General features: G+C 35.9%; 3 protein-coding genes across 5 annotated transcripts; all 3 read left to right on the forward strand.

Annotated features, from left to right (window-relative positions):
- Positions 1–856: 856 nt before the first annotated feature.
- On the forward strand, positions 857–3,944 carry LOC119797603 (5-hydroxyisourate hydrolase-like). The gene is made up of 3 exons (XM_038306752.1): positions 857–990; positions 3,007–3,142; positions 3,711–3,944. Exons 1-3 carry the CDS (start codon positions 860–862, stop codon positions 3,798–3,800), a joined length of 357 nt encoding a protein of 118 aa, XP_038162680.1. The 5' UTR covers positions 857–859; the 3' UTR covers positions 3,801–3,944.
- A 593-nt stretch (positions 3,945–4,537) lies between these two features.
- Positions 4,538–10,129, forward strand: LOC119797572. Its single transcript, XM_038306695.1, has 5 exons — positions 4,538–4,691; positions 5,043–5,083; positions 8,524–8,873; positions 8,988–9,127; positions 9,269–10,129. Exons 1-5 carry the CDS (start codon positions 4,620–4,622, stop codon positions 9,386–9,388), a joined length of 723 nt encoding a protein of 240 aa, XP_038162623.1. The 5' UTR covers positions 4,538–4,619; the 3' UTR covers positions 9,389–10,129.
- A 3,549-nt stretch (positions 10,130–13,678) lies between these two features.
- Positions 13,679–16,309, forward strand: uraha (urate (5-hydroxyiso-) hydrolase a). Of its 3 annotated transcripts, none has more exons than XM_038306749.1 (4): positions 13,679–13,833; positions 15,250–15,389; positions 15,472–15,622; positions 15,733–16,309. In XM_038306749.1, exons 1-4 carry the CDS (start codon positions 13,825–13,827, stop codon positions 15,820–15,822), a joined length of 390 nt encoding a protein of 129 aa, XP_038162677.1. In that variant the 5' UTR covers positions 13,679–13,824; the 3' UTR covers positions 15,823–16,309. The 3 variants fall into 3 exon arrangements, with proteins under 3 accessions (XP_038162677.1, XP_038162675.1, XP_038162676.1); XM_038306747.1 differs by having other exon boundaries at positions 13,741–13,977; XM_038306748.1 differs by having other exon boundaries at positions 13,752–13,977; positions 15,487–15,622.
- The last annotated feature ends 226 nt before the right edge of the window (positions 16,310–16,535 follow it).

Genomic DNA, 16,535 nt, shown 5'->3' on the forward strand with positions numbered 1-16,535 from the left:
GGCAAAAAAAAGGAAGTTTTAGAGCACTTCATGCTTCCTGCAGCTGACCAACTTTTTGGAGATGCAGATTTCATTTTCCAACAGGACTTGGCACCTGCACACAGTGCCAAAGCTACCAGTACCTGGTTGAAGGACCATGGTATCCCTGTTCTTAATTGGCCAGCAAACTCTCCTGACCTTAACCCCATAGAAAATCTATGGGGTATTGTGAAGAAGAAGATGCAATACACCAGACCCAACAATTCAGAAGAGCTAAAAGCCACTATTAGAGCAACCTGGGCTATCATAACACCTGAGCAGTGCCACAGACTGATCGACTCCATGCCACGCCGCATTGCTGCAGTAATACAGGCCAAAGGAGGCCCAACTAAATACTGAGTGCTGTACATGCTCATACTTTTCATGTTCATACTTTTCAGTTGGCCAACATTTCTATAAATCCTTTGTTTTTATTGGTGTTCAGTAATATTCTAATTTTCTGATATGATGAATTTGAGATTTTCATTTGTTGTCATTTGTAATCATCAAAATTAAACAAAATAAACATCTGAAATATATGAGTTTGTATGTAATGTATGAATATAATATACAAGTTTCACTTTTTAAATGGAATTACTGAAATCAATCTACTTTTTCATGATATTCTAATTTTATGACCAGCACCTGTATATATATATATATATATATATATATATATATATATATATATATATATATATATATATATATATATATATATATATATATATATATATATATATATATATATATATATATATATATATAATTTTTATCTTTTTATGTGAAAAGTTAAAAAGATAAAGGCAAGCTGTGTGTTCTGTTTCTGTAGATCACAATCATGTCAGGCTCTCCTAGCCCTCTAACCACTCACGTGTTGAACACGGCCCTGGGTGTCCCAGGCTCAAACGTGAACCTCAAGCTTTTTCAACAAGATCCTTCAACCAGTGCCTGGCACTTGATAACCACAGGGTAACCTCTTTTTTAAAATAGAAAGCTAAGAAAAGGTATTTGCCTCCAGTTATGCATTTTTCAGTTTGTATGTTTCAGATCTTCCATCGTTCAACCAAAAAAACAGCAGAAAAACAGACATTTTAAATAATTTCTTTTAAGATAAAATAAGACTTTCCAGACCAATTTCCCTCTAAGGTAAAAGAAACATCCCTTATACTTAAAGGTACAGTGGCGGATGTTCTTTTTCTGTCTGGATCATCAAAATAAGTGATCCTCCTAATTGTCAATCGTTCTGGTGATATGTTTACATAAGGCCGTCCTACGTACTCATCCTCATTTTTACTTACCGGTGGTGAGACTGACATAGTGGAAAATTTGCAAATCTTCTTTTGAAAGTAAGCTTGTATCAGCAATGCAAAACAGCAACTTTTAACAGAGCATGCATGAGGAGAAATGGGCTCACGCACACTCTCGCACGAGTTTAATCGGGAGCGGGTGCAGAGTTGTGCAAGGGCATTTTTGTGTAGAGGGCAGGTCTTTTAAAAAATTCGCAAATATCCTCCACTATACCTTTAACACCTGTTTGCACTATCTTTGGCAGCAACAACTGCCACCAAGCTTTTAAAATTACTGGGAAGGAACGTAGATCAACTCATATTTACATAACTGGTTTAACTAAGTGGAGAGTATTCATCCATGATTAACCATTATAAGGTCACACCAATGAATCACAAAGAGATTTAAGTCCTAACTTTGACAAACACATTTCAAAGTAAGTTTGTATAGCAAGTGTGCTTAAGCTTATGCTTAAGAGAAACAGACATATGACAGTGACCATGATTCATGGGTTAATAATTACATGTAATCTAGAACCTGAAGCAGTAAATCAGCCCTTTACCACCATTCTAACACAGCCATGTTTAAAGTAAATGTTTAATGTCTTTTTTGTTTTATGCCATATGTAACAGAAAACAAATTTTTAAAGGATTCAACTTCATCCTGTAGGTTATGTAAAAATTTACTGAAATGACTGGAAAATGTGGTCGGAAAATTTAGTTTCTCTTATTTCATATATTGATTTATGCTATTTCCTCACTATAAAGTTTTCACTCAGTCAGTTTCCCCTGCAAGGCCACACAATGTTTTGCATACAAGAAATACTTCTTACCATAACAAACCAGATTGTTTCTCAAGGTTTATTCATAGCATGTTACTGTTTAACCAAAGTGTCTGTAATTTGTTTTGACTCTGACAACTTTACATTATTGTAAGTAAGGGGGAACAAACGCTGCCCAGGAAGAACAGGGCTGAATAGTTGAATACTTTTTTCCCACTACAAAGTTTAATCACCATTTTATGTTAGTCCAAAGCCTTAGAAATGAACCTATTATTTGTATTTATTTTGCTTTTAGTATGGAAAGGATGTGTTAAATTTGAAATTTTTAAATATTATTCATGTTATTAGACAGGTTTTTATCTAACGAAGCTCTTGGTTTTAGAAATCTGACAGTATTCAGAATATCTTGCCATCAAGATGAAATGTCGCAAGATTTGCGAATTCACTAGGTCCACAAAATACTGTGTGGAATTCAAATTGAAGTAGACAGATCAATCTGGCTTAAGCCAGGTTAGCATTCAGGTCAGGCTGAAGCTATAATGAATCTGAGCATTTCCAAAACATTTGACCAAATGCGGCAACACTTGAAAGTCATCTCAAATTGTGCTGCCTCTTCACATGTGCTCTATTCGCACTCTATTCGCAGAATCTGTCAGCTATTCAGTAGCCTAATATTTTTAGGCTTTCAATCCATTAACAATGAAGAGAGGGAAAATTTATTTACAAAGCATATTGGTTCGAATATGTTCTATCCCTAAATAAAAGACATCAGTTATTGTGTTAATTTTGAATTTTTTGTGACGATCTGAAACAGTGCCTTCAAAAACTAAAGAAATATTTAAGGAAAATCTCCAAACCTCAAATTATACTACTTTTTTTTAGTTCTTGAATCCGAAAAACATATGCTTTCTCAACAGGACAACAAATAAGGATGGGCGATGTCCCGGGCTGATCACACAGCAGCAGTTCAAATCTGGTGTGTACAAATTGCATTTTGAGACCAGTCAGTACTGGGCCAGTATGGGACAGGCATCCTTCTATCCCTATGTGGAGGTAAGGAAAGGCCAATCATATTTTTTCAAATGCATTCCTGAGATGTGTATAGTTTTGTTGGTAGCAAAGAAATGCCAGTAATTTAGTGAATAACATCCCATGCTTCTAAATAGAGAGTCACAACTGTCACAACTACAGAGCAATGAAATCAACCCTCTGCATTAAACCCATTCCCTTGGGGAGCAGTGGGCTGCCATCATGGGGTGCCCAGGGAGCAGTCTTAAGTGTATTTTGCCCAGGGAGCCAGAGTGACAGTCTGTGGGAGTGGGGCTCGAACTCAGAACCTCAGGATTCAATCCCCTAACCACTAGGCCAAAATGACCCAAGTTGTTTGGTAGACGAATGTAATAAGATTAGCCAACTACATAACTATTTCAATCTGGAAGTAGAAACTCTAACCATAAAGAAAATAAGGACTTTCTGTTTAATTCAAGCTCTTGTTGCTTTATTATTGTTGGTACATAAGAACATTTTCATTCTCTTTTACATTGTTTATCTTTTGATGGCACTTTAGATTAACAAATGTATTTATTCATGTATTAATTTATTTGTCTTCATCTGTTTTTAGATTGTTTTCACTGTGACTGACCCGGACCAGATGTACCATGTCCCTTTGCTGCTGAGTCGTTTCTCCTACAGCACCTATAGAGGGAGCTAGAGAGCCACTATCCTAAACTTTATCATTGCATTAAGAGCGACTATTCCAGATGTATTTGTTTATCTTGCTTAAACAAAGTAAAAATACAATAAAAAAAAATTCTCTAACAGATTCAACGGTATGATGAAGTATTGTAATCGAGCGAATGATGATCTGAATAAAGCATTTGAAAGTATTTAAATGAAAGTATTCTTTTTTTGCATGTAGAATATCTAATTTCTATTTTATTACGTCGGAGTAATATTTACAATTAAGGAGCATGAAAACACAAAAAACTATTCAGGTTTATAGCAATAGGTCTCTACCTTAAAGTTTAGCAATAAAATACCAAAGTAGAATAAGTGTTTTACTGTATAATTATGTGAGTCGTTTTAAATGTATTTTTGTTAACCTTAGTTATGTAAGAAGAGCGTAAAAACCCGACTTAGAACAGGTGCTATTATTTGTTTTTAAATGCTCTAATTCAGATATATCAGCCAGGTAAAATGGCTTAAAATTGGGCTCTGGCATATTAATTATATTATGATATTATGGCTTTGTTTCTTAGGTAAACTGTCTATTCGCTTTGTTTAATATCAAACAGGAACCGCACGTATTTCTGTTTCATTGTTGAGTCTTTTAGGGTCATTTAGGGTTTGAAATGAAGTCGCTCTTCTTCGTAACACTCTGTGCTCCATTACTTTGGCCTGACTGCTCGATAAATACTTTCTGTTGTTGATTAGGTTCCTGGATTTGGGCAGCTTGTTGCCTACCCAGAGAAATATGAAATAGCATGATATTCTCCTTAATGTTTGTAGGCCTTCATTTATATAAACAACTATGACAGAGGAATTAGAATTACAAGCGGTAAGAAAGCAGCAAGCAGCGGAGGAACAGGAGACACAGCGCGGGGTGAGCCTTACTATAGGGATGTCATTTATTGAAACGCATTAAAAACACTAATTAGGCTCTTTTTAACTATTTATATTGTTATTAAGGAATAATAATGCAGATCGTAATAATAATAATAAGGCTACAAACACAACTAACCCGATATTATTGTAATTGTATTTTAATTTTATTATAATTTCATTGTTTCCAGCCCTATTTATATATATATATATATATATATATATATATATATATATATATATATATATATATATATATATATATATATATATATATATATATATATATATATATATATATATGTGTGTGTGTGTGTGTGTGTGTTGATTTCTGACGTATCCCTCTTTTCAGGGTCCTTCAAACAATCACCAAGATGAGAGACCAAAACAAAGGTAAGATGTAGCCAAACTGAACTGGTCTAAAGGTCAAATGTTATAAAAACACAACAAAGACTAGGTTATCTGAATGTAGGACCCAGAAGTTGAGGCCAGACAGACAGTGGGAAGTTTCAAAATGTTTATTAACAAACACAGAACGTGGAGCTGGGGATCTATCACAGGGACTCTGGTTAGGGAGAGAAACACAGGTAAGTGACCAAGATAATCTGACGGGAGGTGATTATCTATGTGAGTCACTTACCTGGTTAAACAGTAAAGTCCATCCTCTGGAGTGAGGTGGGATCCATCCGATGGACTGCCAGCGAGATGTGGCGGGAGCCGCCCAGATCGTCCAGGATGCAGCAGCCTCAGTGAATAGGTAGGAGTCTGAGACAGGTCAAGGAAACAGTTCAGAACAGGACGGTTCTTAGATCCAGAAAAGAGAATTGGTCCTATCACTAATCCCTGTGGTATTTTAACCAGGCAAGTGCTGTTTCTTTAAATCAGGGGTGTCAAAGTGGTTCCAGAAAGGGCCGTGTGGCTGCAGGTTTTCTTTCCAACCAAGCAATAGCACACCAGACTCCAGTCATCTAATCAAAGGAGTCCAATCTGAACATGATGACTTGATGAGATGAATGGAGTCTGGAGTGCTATTGCTTGGTTGGAAAGAAAATCTGCAGCCACACGGCCCTTTCTGGAACCGGTTTGACACCTGTGCTTTAAATCCTACAAAATGTTCAAGTCTTTCTAAAAGAATATTATGATCAACTTTATCAAATGCAGCAGTGAGATCCAACAGGATAAGTACAGAAACAAGTTCATTATCTGAGGCCATGAGAATATCATTAGCGACTTTCACCAGAGCTGTTTCAGTGCTCTAAAGCGGACAGAAACTCTTTAAAAAGTCAAGTGGTGTAAGTGGTCACACATTTGTCTGGCAGCTACTTTTTTAAGAATTTTAGATAAGAAAGTTCTACTGGATCAAAGCAGTCTAAACCCGGTTCAGATTCTATTGCTACCTCAGATGCTGCCTCACCTTCTAGAGATAAACCAATCATAGTTAGAGGAGTGCTAATAATCTTATTTTTAATAAGATCAATCTTATTTATAAAGAATCCCATAAAATCATTACTACTAGGTGCAGGTGGAATGGACGGTTCAACAGAGCTATGGCTCTGGGTGAGTTTGGCAACTGTATTAAAAAAGATATCTAGGATTATTCTTATTCTCTTCTATTAATGAGGAGAAATATGCTGCTCTTGCTTTACAAAGGGTCCTCCTATACAGCATTAAACTATGTTTCCACACTAGGTAGGATTCCCGTAGGCCTGTGGAGCACGATTTTCTCTCTAGTATTTTGCTTCAGAGTGTGCAGCTCTGCACTAATCTGAATGATTTCTGATGACATCTGCAATAATGCCTACAATGTTTAATTAAGTGATTTTTGTTTCGTCTTGTGGACCACAGGAAGACTAGCTTGTTCCCTTTAGGTGACAGCTAATGGGGGTCTTTTTTAACAAACAATAAACAATTCACATTTTGAACAAAGCCAATAGCGTCTAAGATAATATTAAAGGCTTCTCTTAAGCTATCACCTTCAATGTCAGCATGGATGTTAAAATCCCCCACTATGATGACTCTGTCAGAGAGTCATCATAGTGGGAGAGTCATCATAGTCTGTCAGAGATACTCTGAAAACTCATCTAAAAATTCAGAGTAAGAACCTGGTGGATGATACAAAGTTACAAAAAGAAGAGGTTTTCTTGCTTTGCAATATGGATTAGGGAAACTAAGGGTTAAATGTTCAAAAGAGTTATAGTTATTAACTGCCTTTGGAGTAATCAGTAAGTCAGACTGAAAGATTGTTGCTACTCCTCCTCCTCGCACAGAACTTCTGGGTATGTGAACATTTAAATAACTAGAAGGAGTAGCCTCATTTCTGCTCACATATTCCTCTTGCTGCAGCCAGGTTTCTGTAAGGCAACATAAATCAATGTGATTATCACAAATCAAGTCATTGACTAGCACACTTTTTGATTTAAGAGATCTTATGTTAAATAAACCACATTTAATCGTTTTAACTTTTTCCCCAATTTGGAGTAATTTTGATTTTAAATAAATTATTATGATTTACTCTTTTGGGAATCTTTTCTAATTTTTTAGATTTCGGTCGTGGGCAAGACAGTGTCTGGATGGAGTAATGAGTGGGTAATAGAGACTGACACGGGAGTTGATTTTCACTCCTGTCCCATCCCACTCCCACAGAAACAAATTGTGTCCCATCCCGATCCCGGGCCAGAGTAGAAATCTAAATCCTGTCCCGTCCCACTCCTGGTGAAATGACTCCCACTCGCATCCCGCTCCCATTCAGAATGACTCCCGCTCCCGCACCACTCCCATTATTGTTGTTTTTGAGTGTGGGTGAAAAACTCAGAGCGGAAGCACTGTTGGTTTTTGGGTCGTGTAGTTTTTTTGACTCGCATTATAGTGTAGGCTTCAAGGAAAAAAACTACAAAATGACGGCGCCGCGCCAGTACTGGATTATTTTTCTTTCTATTTTATTTTATTTTTTGGCATCGATCCTAGTTTTTTTTTTTAGTTATTATTGGTTTGCTCCCGCTCCTGTCTGCTCCCGTTAATGTTTAATCCTGTACTGTCCCAATCACGTGATCGTTACTAATACTGACTCCCATCCCACGGGAATCCCACCGGAATCCCATGACCCGTGGAATTCCCGAAAAAATGTCAGTCTCTAGTGGGTAACAGTAGAGAAGCTGGAGAGACGTGTGTTAAACTACGACTCTGCTTTCTGGTCTGCACCCTGGGTGGTCAGAGTTTTGAAAGACTAATAAATTTGGCCGGATTCCTAGAAAGAAGAGCTGCACCATGCAAGTGGGATGGATGCTGTCTCTCCGAATCAGACTAGGCTTTCCCCAAAAGGATTGCCAATTATTAATGTCCTGTTGATTGAATAACCTACATCCATAAATAATCAAATGCTACTGCGCATGTGTGTTTATGCTTTAAGCTTTTATGTAAGATTATTGTTTCAATTTCAACTATAATCAATTTCAAGTTCTGCATAGATCATTGTTCTGCATCAAACACTCAACCACAAACCCTTCATTACAGCTCACCTTGTCCTTTCACTTCTTCATACAACTATTCTGATTTTGTTTCCTCTGTGTTTTTTTATGTATTTATAACTCTTTACAGTTTATTCTGGTTAAAGGTTTATGAATGCCTCCTGAGCAGAATAAGGGGGAAAATGTTTGTCAATTGACGATTCCCCATTAGTTCTCCTCAGTTGATCACATCATTTAATTGTAAGAAACAGTACCATGATCTGAAAGAGTTTTCTCATTTTTACAATGTTTTGAAAACCTGCCAATTATTGATGAATGAAGCTCATTTGATCATAGAATCTGTTCATCTCATTCCAGCCTCTCCCACAGATTAGGCAAGACCAAAGAGCTGTCAGGTGACATCAGGGACAAGATAGTGGATCTGCATAAGGCTGGAATGAGCTACAGAACAATCAGCAAGAAGCTCAGTTTGAAGGTTCCTACTGTTGGGGCAATTATTCGAAAATGGAAGAGGTATAAAATGACCATCAATCGCCCTCGGTCTGGAGCTCCATGCAAGATCTTACCTGATGGGATCAGGATGATCGTAAAGAAGGTGATGGATCAGCCCACAACTACACTGGAGGAGCTGGTCAATGATCTGATGGCAGTTGGGACAACAGTTAGTAAGCAAACTGTTGGAAACACGCTGCGACGTCTTGGCTATCAGTTTAAGAAAGGTTTTTACTCACTTTATTCTTTTGATTAAATCTCAGATGTGGTTATTCTTGGTTATTCAATTTACACTTTACTGTGTAAATTGAACAGAGCCTCTGTTTAACCTTGTTTACCAGATTTTGCCCTAAGAGAAGATCGCTTTTCAAGCAGCCTGGAGCATTCCATTTCCCCCTTCCTAGCCAGCTCCCATCACTGGGTCTATGATGAGAGCCCTAACAGGAAGATGCTGGATGACGATGATGATGATGATCACATAGTATGTGCATTCTTTTATTTTACCTAAAAGAGAATGTGGAAACTTTACTCTTTGTTGTTTATTTTTTCCACAGAGAGACAATTCTGCTATATCATTCTCTGCTGATAGTCAATATTTTTTTTGTTTTCCCTTTGTCTTCAGGTCTGTTTATCACAGATAAAAAGTGAAATCTCTGAATCTGAGGAAGAAAAAAAGGAAAATGTGAAAGGTTTGGATAAAGCGCCAAAAATGGAGGAACAGAAACACAGACCTTCAAGTTAACGCCCACAGCAGAAGCAGTGCATGAGGTCATGGTAACTAGAGCGTCCATTTCATTTTTAGGTCAGGTGTTTTACACATCAGCACACAAGAAACAATATCTGGTCTTTTCCAAGTTCTGAGATGATTTAGATCCATCCTTAGGAATACAGAAAAATAGACTGAGTTTTTATTCATTGAAAAATAAATCCCATTGTGGGCTTTAGCAGCACAAACTGCACTGGTTTATTCTGTATGTCTTTTTCTCCCATTGTTTTATTGTCATTTCACGGTCTCAAGTACAGAGCAACGAAATTCCCTTTCTGTATTTAACCCATCCCCTTGGGGAGCAGTAGGCTGCCATCGTTGGGCGCCTGGGGAGCAGTGTGGGTTTAAGGGTCTTTGCTCAGGGACCCAGAGTGGTAGTCTGTGGAATTGGGGCTTGAACTCAGAACCTATGGGATCCATGTGCAATGCCATAGCCACTAGGCAACCAATCCCCAAAGCAGGTGTTAGCATGAAGGGTCGTACCTGAGGATCCACACTGGCAACTCATTCCCCCTAGCTGGGATACAAACCCAGGTGTCCTGTTTGCAGGATTGGTGACTTACCACTTGATAGGGTTAATGATAATAAACCCTTATTGTCCTAGAAATCAGACCAATGCAAACAGTTACTTTTTTTGCAGAAAAGGAGAGTGACCAGACCGAGAGAATGAGATTCCCTGAAAAGTCTGTAGTCAACTCTGCCGGGACCTCTCTTTCTGCTACCGGGCCAAATGCCTGTAACTTAGTAAAAATAAAATGATGAGATTTACTTTTTTTTAACACTACATGAGCTAGCCAGCCGTCCCTTTTCAATTTTCTCATCATTTGTGGATATTTTTTGGCAGCTTTACAAAAATACTTCAGGTTATTTTTATTGATGTTTACATATGCTTGATAATTTAGAGGTCTAACCACACTTTATGAAACAGGGTTTGGTCTGGACTACGAGCCATGGGAAATGTTTGATTTTTTTGTTATATATTTTTTCTGTTTCAGTAATTGTTTTGTATATTGAATGTTCTGTTAGGAATAATGTTTTATATTATGGCCCATTTTGACCTGAGCCTTAGCTATTGAACAGACTTTGACTTAAAAAAAAAATGTTTTAATAGGTTATGGAGTCATGGCAAGGTATAGTGGAGGATTTTCACAAATTTCTGAAAAAAGAACCACCCTCTCCACTTTGAAAAAAAAAAAAAAGCACATGCACAACCCTGTACCCGCTCCCGAGAGGAAACGCCTATTAAGCATTTTAAACACGGGCAGGCTCTGTTTAAAAGTTGCTGTTTGCATCGCTCCTAAAAGCTTACTTTCAAAAGAAGACTTGCAATTTTTGCACCATGTCAAACTCACCACCTGTAAGTGAAAATGGGGACGAGCACGTAGGACGGCCTTATGTAAACATATCACCAGAATGAATAACAATTAGGAAGACCACTTGTTTTGATGATCCACCTGGAAAAAGAACATCCTCCACCAGAGGTGGGAAGTAACGAATTACAAATACTTCGTTACTGTACTCAAGTAGATTTTTCTGATTTTTTTACTTCACTTTACTGATTATTTTTATGGCGACTTTTTACTTCTACTCCTTTACATTTTTACACAAATATCTGTGCTTTCTATTATTTTTCACGTCATCAATACCAAATTCAATCTAATTGGATGGGAATCTATGTTGCATTTGACGCACCACTACAAGATGAATCGACAGATTCGGCGGTATTCATTTGCGGCAAATCATTGCAGCTTGGTGGCGGTGGCGTTAGCATAGTAGTATGGACGACGAGATGATTGAAAATGAACACAACGGAGATCTAGTCCTATTGGCAGACATCCATTTAAAATGTAGGCAACGGCATGAAAAAAGTGGTTTCTACTTTTACTTTTATACTTTAAGTAAAATTTACAAGCCTGTACTTTGTTACTTTTACTTGAGTAAAGAAGTTTAATCAGTACTTCCACTTTTACCAGAGTATTTTTTAACACAAGTATCTGTACTTTTACTCAAGTACGGAAAGTGAGTACTTTTGCCATCTCTGTCCTCCACTATACCTTGAGTGACTGCTTTGTGCTCAAGAACTTCTGCTGCACAACAAATCCAATATATTACATCTCTAATGCTGTACATGTCAGTATATAAAAGGCATATATGCTGATGTACTTTGTTTGACTTTTATCAAATATTGATGTTCACTATGTTCAAACATTTCACCTTTGGTCTCATTTGACCAATATTTCTGTGTTGTAGCTCACTGGGGTGCAGCTTGGTAAAATCATAGTTTTTCTGTCATATTTTTATGAAAATTATTTCTCCTAGCAAACAGTGTAGTTTGTAGTTTTTTGTAGTTTGTAGTTTTTTTGTTTGTTTTGTTTTTTTACATTAAGCTATCATATACTTTAGCATATGATAAACTAAACAGTTTTTTTTTGTGAGGGTTGTTTTTTTATTTTTTCTGTCATTTTTAGATAATTTGACAGTCAAACCTAGGACAACGTTTGCTGGGAAGTCTGTCCCTGGGAAGATCTCTGAAATGATTTTAACTGAATAATTGTTTTTACAATAACTAATATGCTCCTGATTTAAAGTGGTGGTCTCAGACAGTGATGCATCTAGGTGCTACTTTTAAATCTTAACCCATGGGAGGGCTTTACTTGCAGAAATAACACATTGTCAAGTTATTTTTATGCTGTGTCGCAATAAAGATGTCAGAATGTTGTTGTTATTCCCTGATACACAAAACCTTAAGATGAAAATAAAGTTACATTTTTACAGTAAGTAGAAACATTTTTACAACTAAGAAATATGTAAGGAAAGGAGACGGTTGTTATTATTATTTTATTAGTTATTCTGAAGATTGATCAGTTTGTTGCTGTTCATCTTTTTTTTGATCAAACTGTTTTTTTCTGCCTCAGATGTCTAAATAAAATGTTATTATTTATCTTATCTACATATTTGGCAGTTACAATGTCTGAAAGCCCAAATCTCTAACACTGTACTTTATGCTCTATTGTGTTCAGTATAAATTATAACTTAATTTATCACCTCTTGTATGATACTTTTTAAAAGACAAATATTTGATTGTCTTTATCCTTTGATTTCCTACATTATTAATCGGCTTTTGTTAATACAAAAGGGAGAAATTCCCTCTAGTGCCTGGAATAAAAGGTTTTTTTATTGAGTGTACATATAGTTATTACATTCTATGGTGATTTTATGAAAAAAAAAAGATGAAAATAGTAAAAAGGTATTGTGGCACCAAACATCTCAGAAGCATTTTTTAGCTGCATTTTTAAAGCTTTGATCAAGCTGATTTATTTCAAGAAACACTGGAAACAGCAGCAAGCGCAGCTGCAGCTCTTTCTCTAGCAGCTGTCTCTTTAAGAGACGAGCATCTCTGAGATAAATCAGGGAGAATGAAAAGGACTGATCCATACAGCAGCTGATATAATGAACTATAGATCCTCCACCAACTTAATGCTTATAATACTCTTTGAATATCATCAATTAAATTATACACATTGGGAAAATATACAGCTTGAATATGCTGGAAAAGCGTTTTTTTTTTATTTTTTTTTTTTTATTTTATTTTTAGATAGGTTTTTTTTTATGGTAATTGCTTTATTTAACTTTTTTAATAAAGAAAAAGAAATGTGTTCAAAGGTGCCAAGTCCTACAATGCTATATGGGAGAAAGGAATCTAAATGTTCTCCATTAAAGTGTCCTTTCAAGTGTGTGACATATTTTTAAAGTTATATCTGCAGATTTCACATCTTAGAATATGATGATACACTATTTGAGCTTTTAAATGCAAGCAAAACTGTTCCGTCCTTTGCTGTGTGTGGAGTATTGTAGGGGCTGCAGTCTGTTCCAACATGTAGATCCCACCCAGTACTGTAGTTTGTTATGGGACAGTAGTAGAGTAGAGGATTTCCCCAGGCAAAGAAAAAAAAACCACCTTGCTGCCTAAAACTAAATGGACATGCAGTTTGTGATTTCTGGACATTGATCTGTCCTTTCGGATTAGCGATTATTAGATGAATGTTTTTCCATTAATGTCAAGAAAACATTATCATCCAACCTTCAACCATTCATCCTAGAAGCACAAATAGAAACAGACTAGATTGCTCTCATTGCATTACAATTATTAGGTAGTTTAAAAAGCTTGTTTTTTGACAATACTTCAAAAGTTGAAATTATTACAAAGCTTAAAACAAATTGGTGTCATCGGAGTCAGTATAGCCTTCTGTTGATAACAACTGGCTGCGCTCTCCCATCCCTCCCATGAGTTCAAAGAGCTGAATGACAGTGTGGCCAAAGGAAACTCTTACACAACAGGCCTACTGTTGACAGAAGGATAAGTTCCTGTGTACTGAAAGCTGAACTGAGTGAGGTAGTGAACGGGACTTTACATGTGTGACGTGAGTAAAACTTTTCTTCAAACTATCAAATCAAATAAAAAGTTGCGCTTAAAGCTATTGACCTGCATAAGATGTTATTAATAAGTGAACATGAGCGCTTTCAGGCTGCAGCAACTGAATAGTCACATTCTCTCTGGAGGAAAGGTAAGTAGAAAGCTTTCAATAATACTTAATACTTGACTCAATGTATGTATAATCTTTTATAGTGACAAATAACAACGAACAAATACTTTGTTATCTTACTTTAGTAGAAATTTTGGCCATCTATGCTTTAATGGAGTAATTATTTTGTAGATAACTTTTTGCTTGTATTCCTTAATTTTTTTTTACAATTATCTTTACTTTCTACTTCTTACACTTTAAAAATAGACCCGTTTGTTTCATTTAAGCTTATTGTCGCTATGACCTGTTGGTATTAAAACGAAATAAAAACCATTAGAATCAATTGTTTCATCCAGACAATTTATTTGGTGTAGAGCATCAACTTTTTGCTCCGCACATGCCTAAATGGATTGTTTTTCAGATGATGCAAAGTTAAATTTGACACCGTTACCATTAGTTATAAATCTAAGAACAATTAAAAAAAGGAAATAACTGAATTTTATAATTTTTTTTCTTTAATAGGGTAGTAAATAACTAGTATCAAGTTTTACACATCTGTCCTGTATAACTTTTACTTTTATACTTTAATTAGTTTTAAAAATGGTACCTTTACACTTTTACTTGAGTAAAAAGCTTAAGTTGATACTCTAACTTCTACAGTGTTTATAAGGAGTAGGATTTATAATTCAACTTGAGTAACAAACATTAATACTTTTATCATCTCTGCTTTTATGTTATAAAAAAAACAGTATTTTGAATGCTAGATAATGTTAAAAATTAAACAGCAAACAACTTTGCATCAAAAACCAAACTTTGAAGTAAGTATCTATTTAAAATCTATTTATTTAAAGCTTTAGAATTATGTCTCAGGTTATTTTTAGTTGCAACCAGCAACTAAAGTTACAGAAACTTTGAATGAATCAATGTTTCTGTAAAATTGAGGGTGACCACAGATCCTGTGATGTTCTAAAGATATTTATTTGAAATCTGAACTGTTTGGTTATCAAGATCATTTCTAGTGTTTGAGATTCCAGAACCCTGCAGAATATTTGCTATTTCTGTTTAATAGAGAAGAAACCAGCACTAAGTCTGAAGACTTTGATTGTGTAAAGATAAAAGTTTGGTTTTACCAACATGACTCTTTGGCATTTTAATTGTTACAATTTGGATGTAAGGTATGACTGGATTGTATGCCTTTTGAGCAAAAGATAATTTAATGAGATTAAGCACTTAAATAGTGGATCATTTTTTTCATCTGAGCATGATTTATGTGAATAAAAGTAAATAAATAATACAAATCATTTTCTGTTTCAGACTGCAGCCATGTCAGACTCACCTAGCCCTCTAACCACCCATGTGCTGAACACGGCACTTGGTGTTCCAGGATCAAACATGACCCTCAGACTTTATAGACAAGACCCCTCCACCAATGGCTGGCATCTGGTTACCACTGGGTAAAACCCTTTCCATGCTTCAGTATTTACTGTTACGTCAGAAGTCACTCTGATGTTTCTTTCTATTCATACATCTTAAAAGAGACTTTTTCAACAGGTGCACTAACAGTGATGGTCGATGTCCGGGACTAATCACACAGCAGCAGTTTAAACCTGGTGTGTACAAGCTGAACTTTGAGACTGGTCAGTACTGGGCCAGCATGGGACAGACTTCATTTTATCCCTTTGTGGAGGTGAGGAACGCCTGTATTTTAATCACAGTTTATCCTTCTAGATATGAACAGGTATAATCTAACCAGAAAAAAAATGTCAGTAATTATTTTATTTCTGCCTTACCCCCCAGATTGTTTTCACTATAACTGACTCGGAGCAGAGGTATCATGTGCCGCTGCTTGTCAGTCGTTTCTCCTACAGCACGTACAGGGGGAGCTAGAGATGATTTGTGATCAATCGCCTCAACCTTTGACTTCTCACTGCCTGATTGAAGAAAAAAGGCATTGATTACTCCACATAGTAGGCTATGGTCATTGCAACAAAGTGATGAAAGAAGCAAATGTTCATTTTCTCCAAGAGAATTAGCTTTACAACTTCAAATCTTTTTTTTTATTACAACCATAGAAATAAACTTCACATGTACTCAATCTGGTGTAAAACACACAAATAGGTCTAACTTTGAGATTGTTTTCCCTACATTATTCAAACGTGTTAACGGTTTTTGACTTCCATCATGATTCATTATTATTATGTAAACGTAATTCGTATAATAGTGATGAATGTTTATGATATGGATTTCTTTACTATAAAAACATGTTATTAAGGATGAAATTGCAAGTCTAATTTCACCAACACTGTTTTTTATGAATGTTTATTCGACTACAATAGACACTTACAATGTTTCAATCTTATTTAAATAAAAAAAACAATACCTACGAGACAATAAAAGAAACAAAAGCTGACGCTCTATGTAATTTAAGTTTAGAGCATTGACAGTGGCTTATTTTGAGACCTTTGCAAAGGTAGATAAGACGTAGACGTCAGCCTGATCTTCCAAAGTAAAGGAAATTAGGGCTGATAACTAATTAGTGTACTCCTGGTAGTTTTTTTATTTTTATTTTGATGTTGAAATATTGTAAGTAGATCAAGAAT

This window comes from Cyprinodon tularosa, unplaced genomic scaffold (assembly GCF_016077235.1).
Source record: "Cyprinodon tularosa strain WSP-4 unplaced genomic scaffold, ASM1607723v1 ctg59, whole genome shotgun sequence".
In the NCBI taxonomy this organism is placed as follows: Eukaryota; Metazoa; Chordata; class Actinopteri; order Cyprinodontiformes; family Cyprinodontidae; genus Cyprinodon; species Cyprinodon tularosa.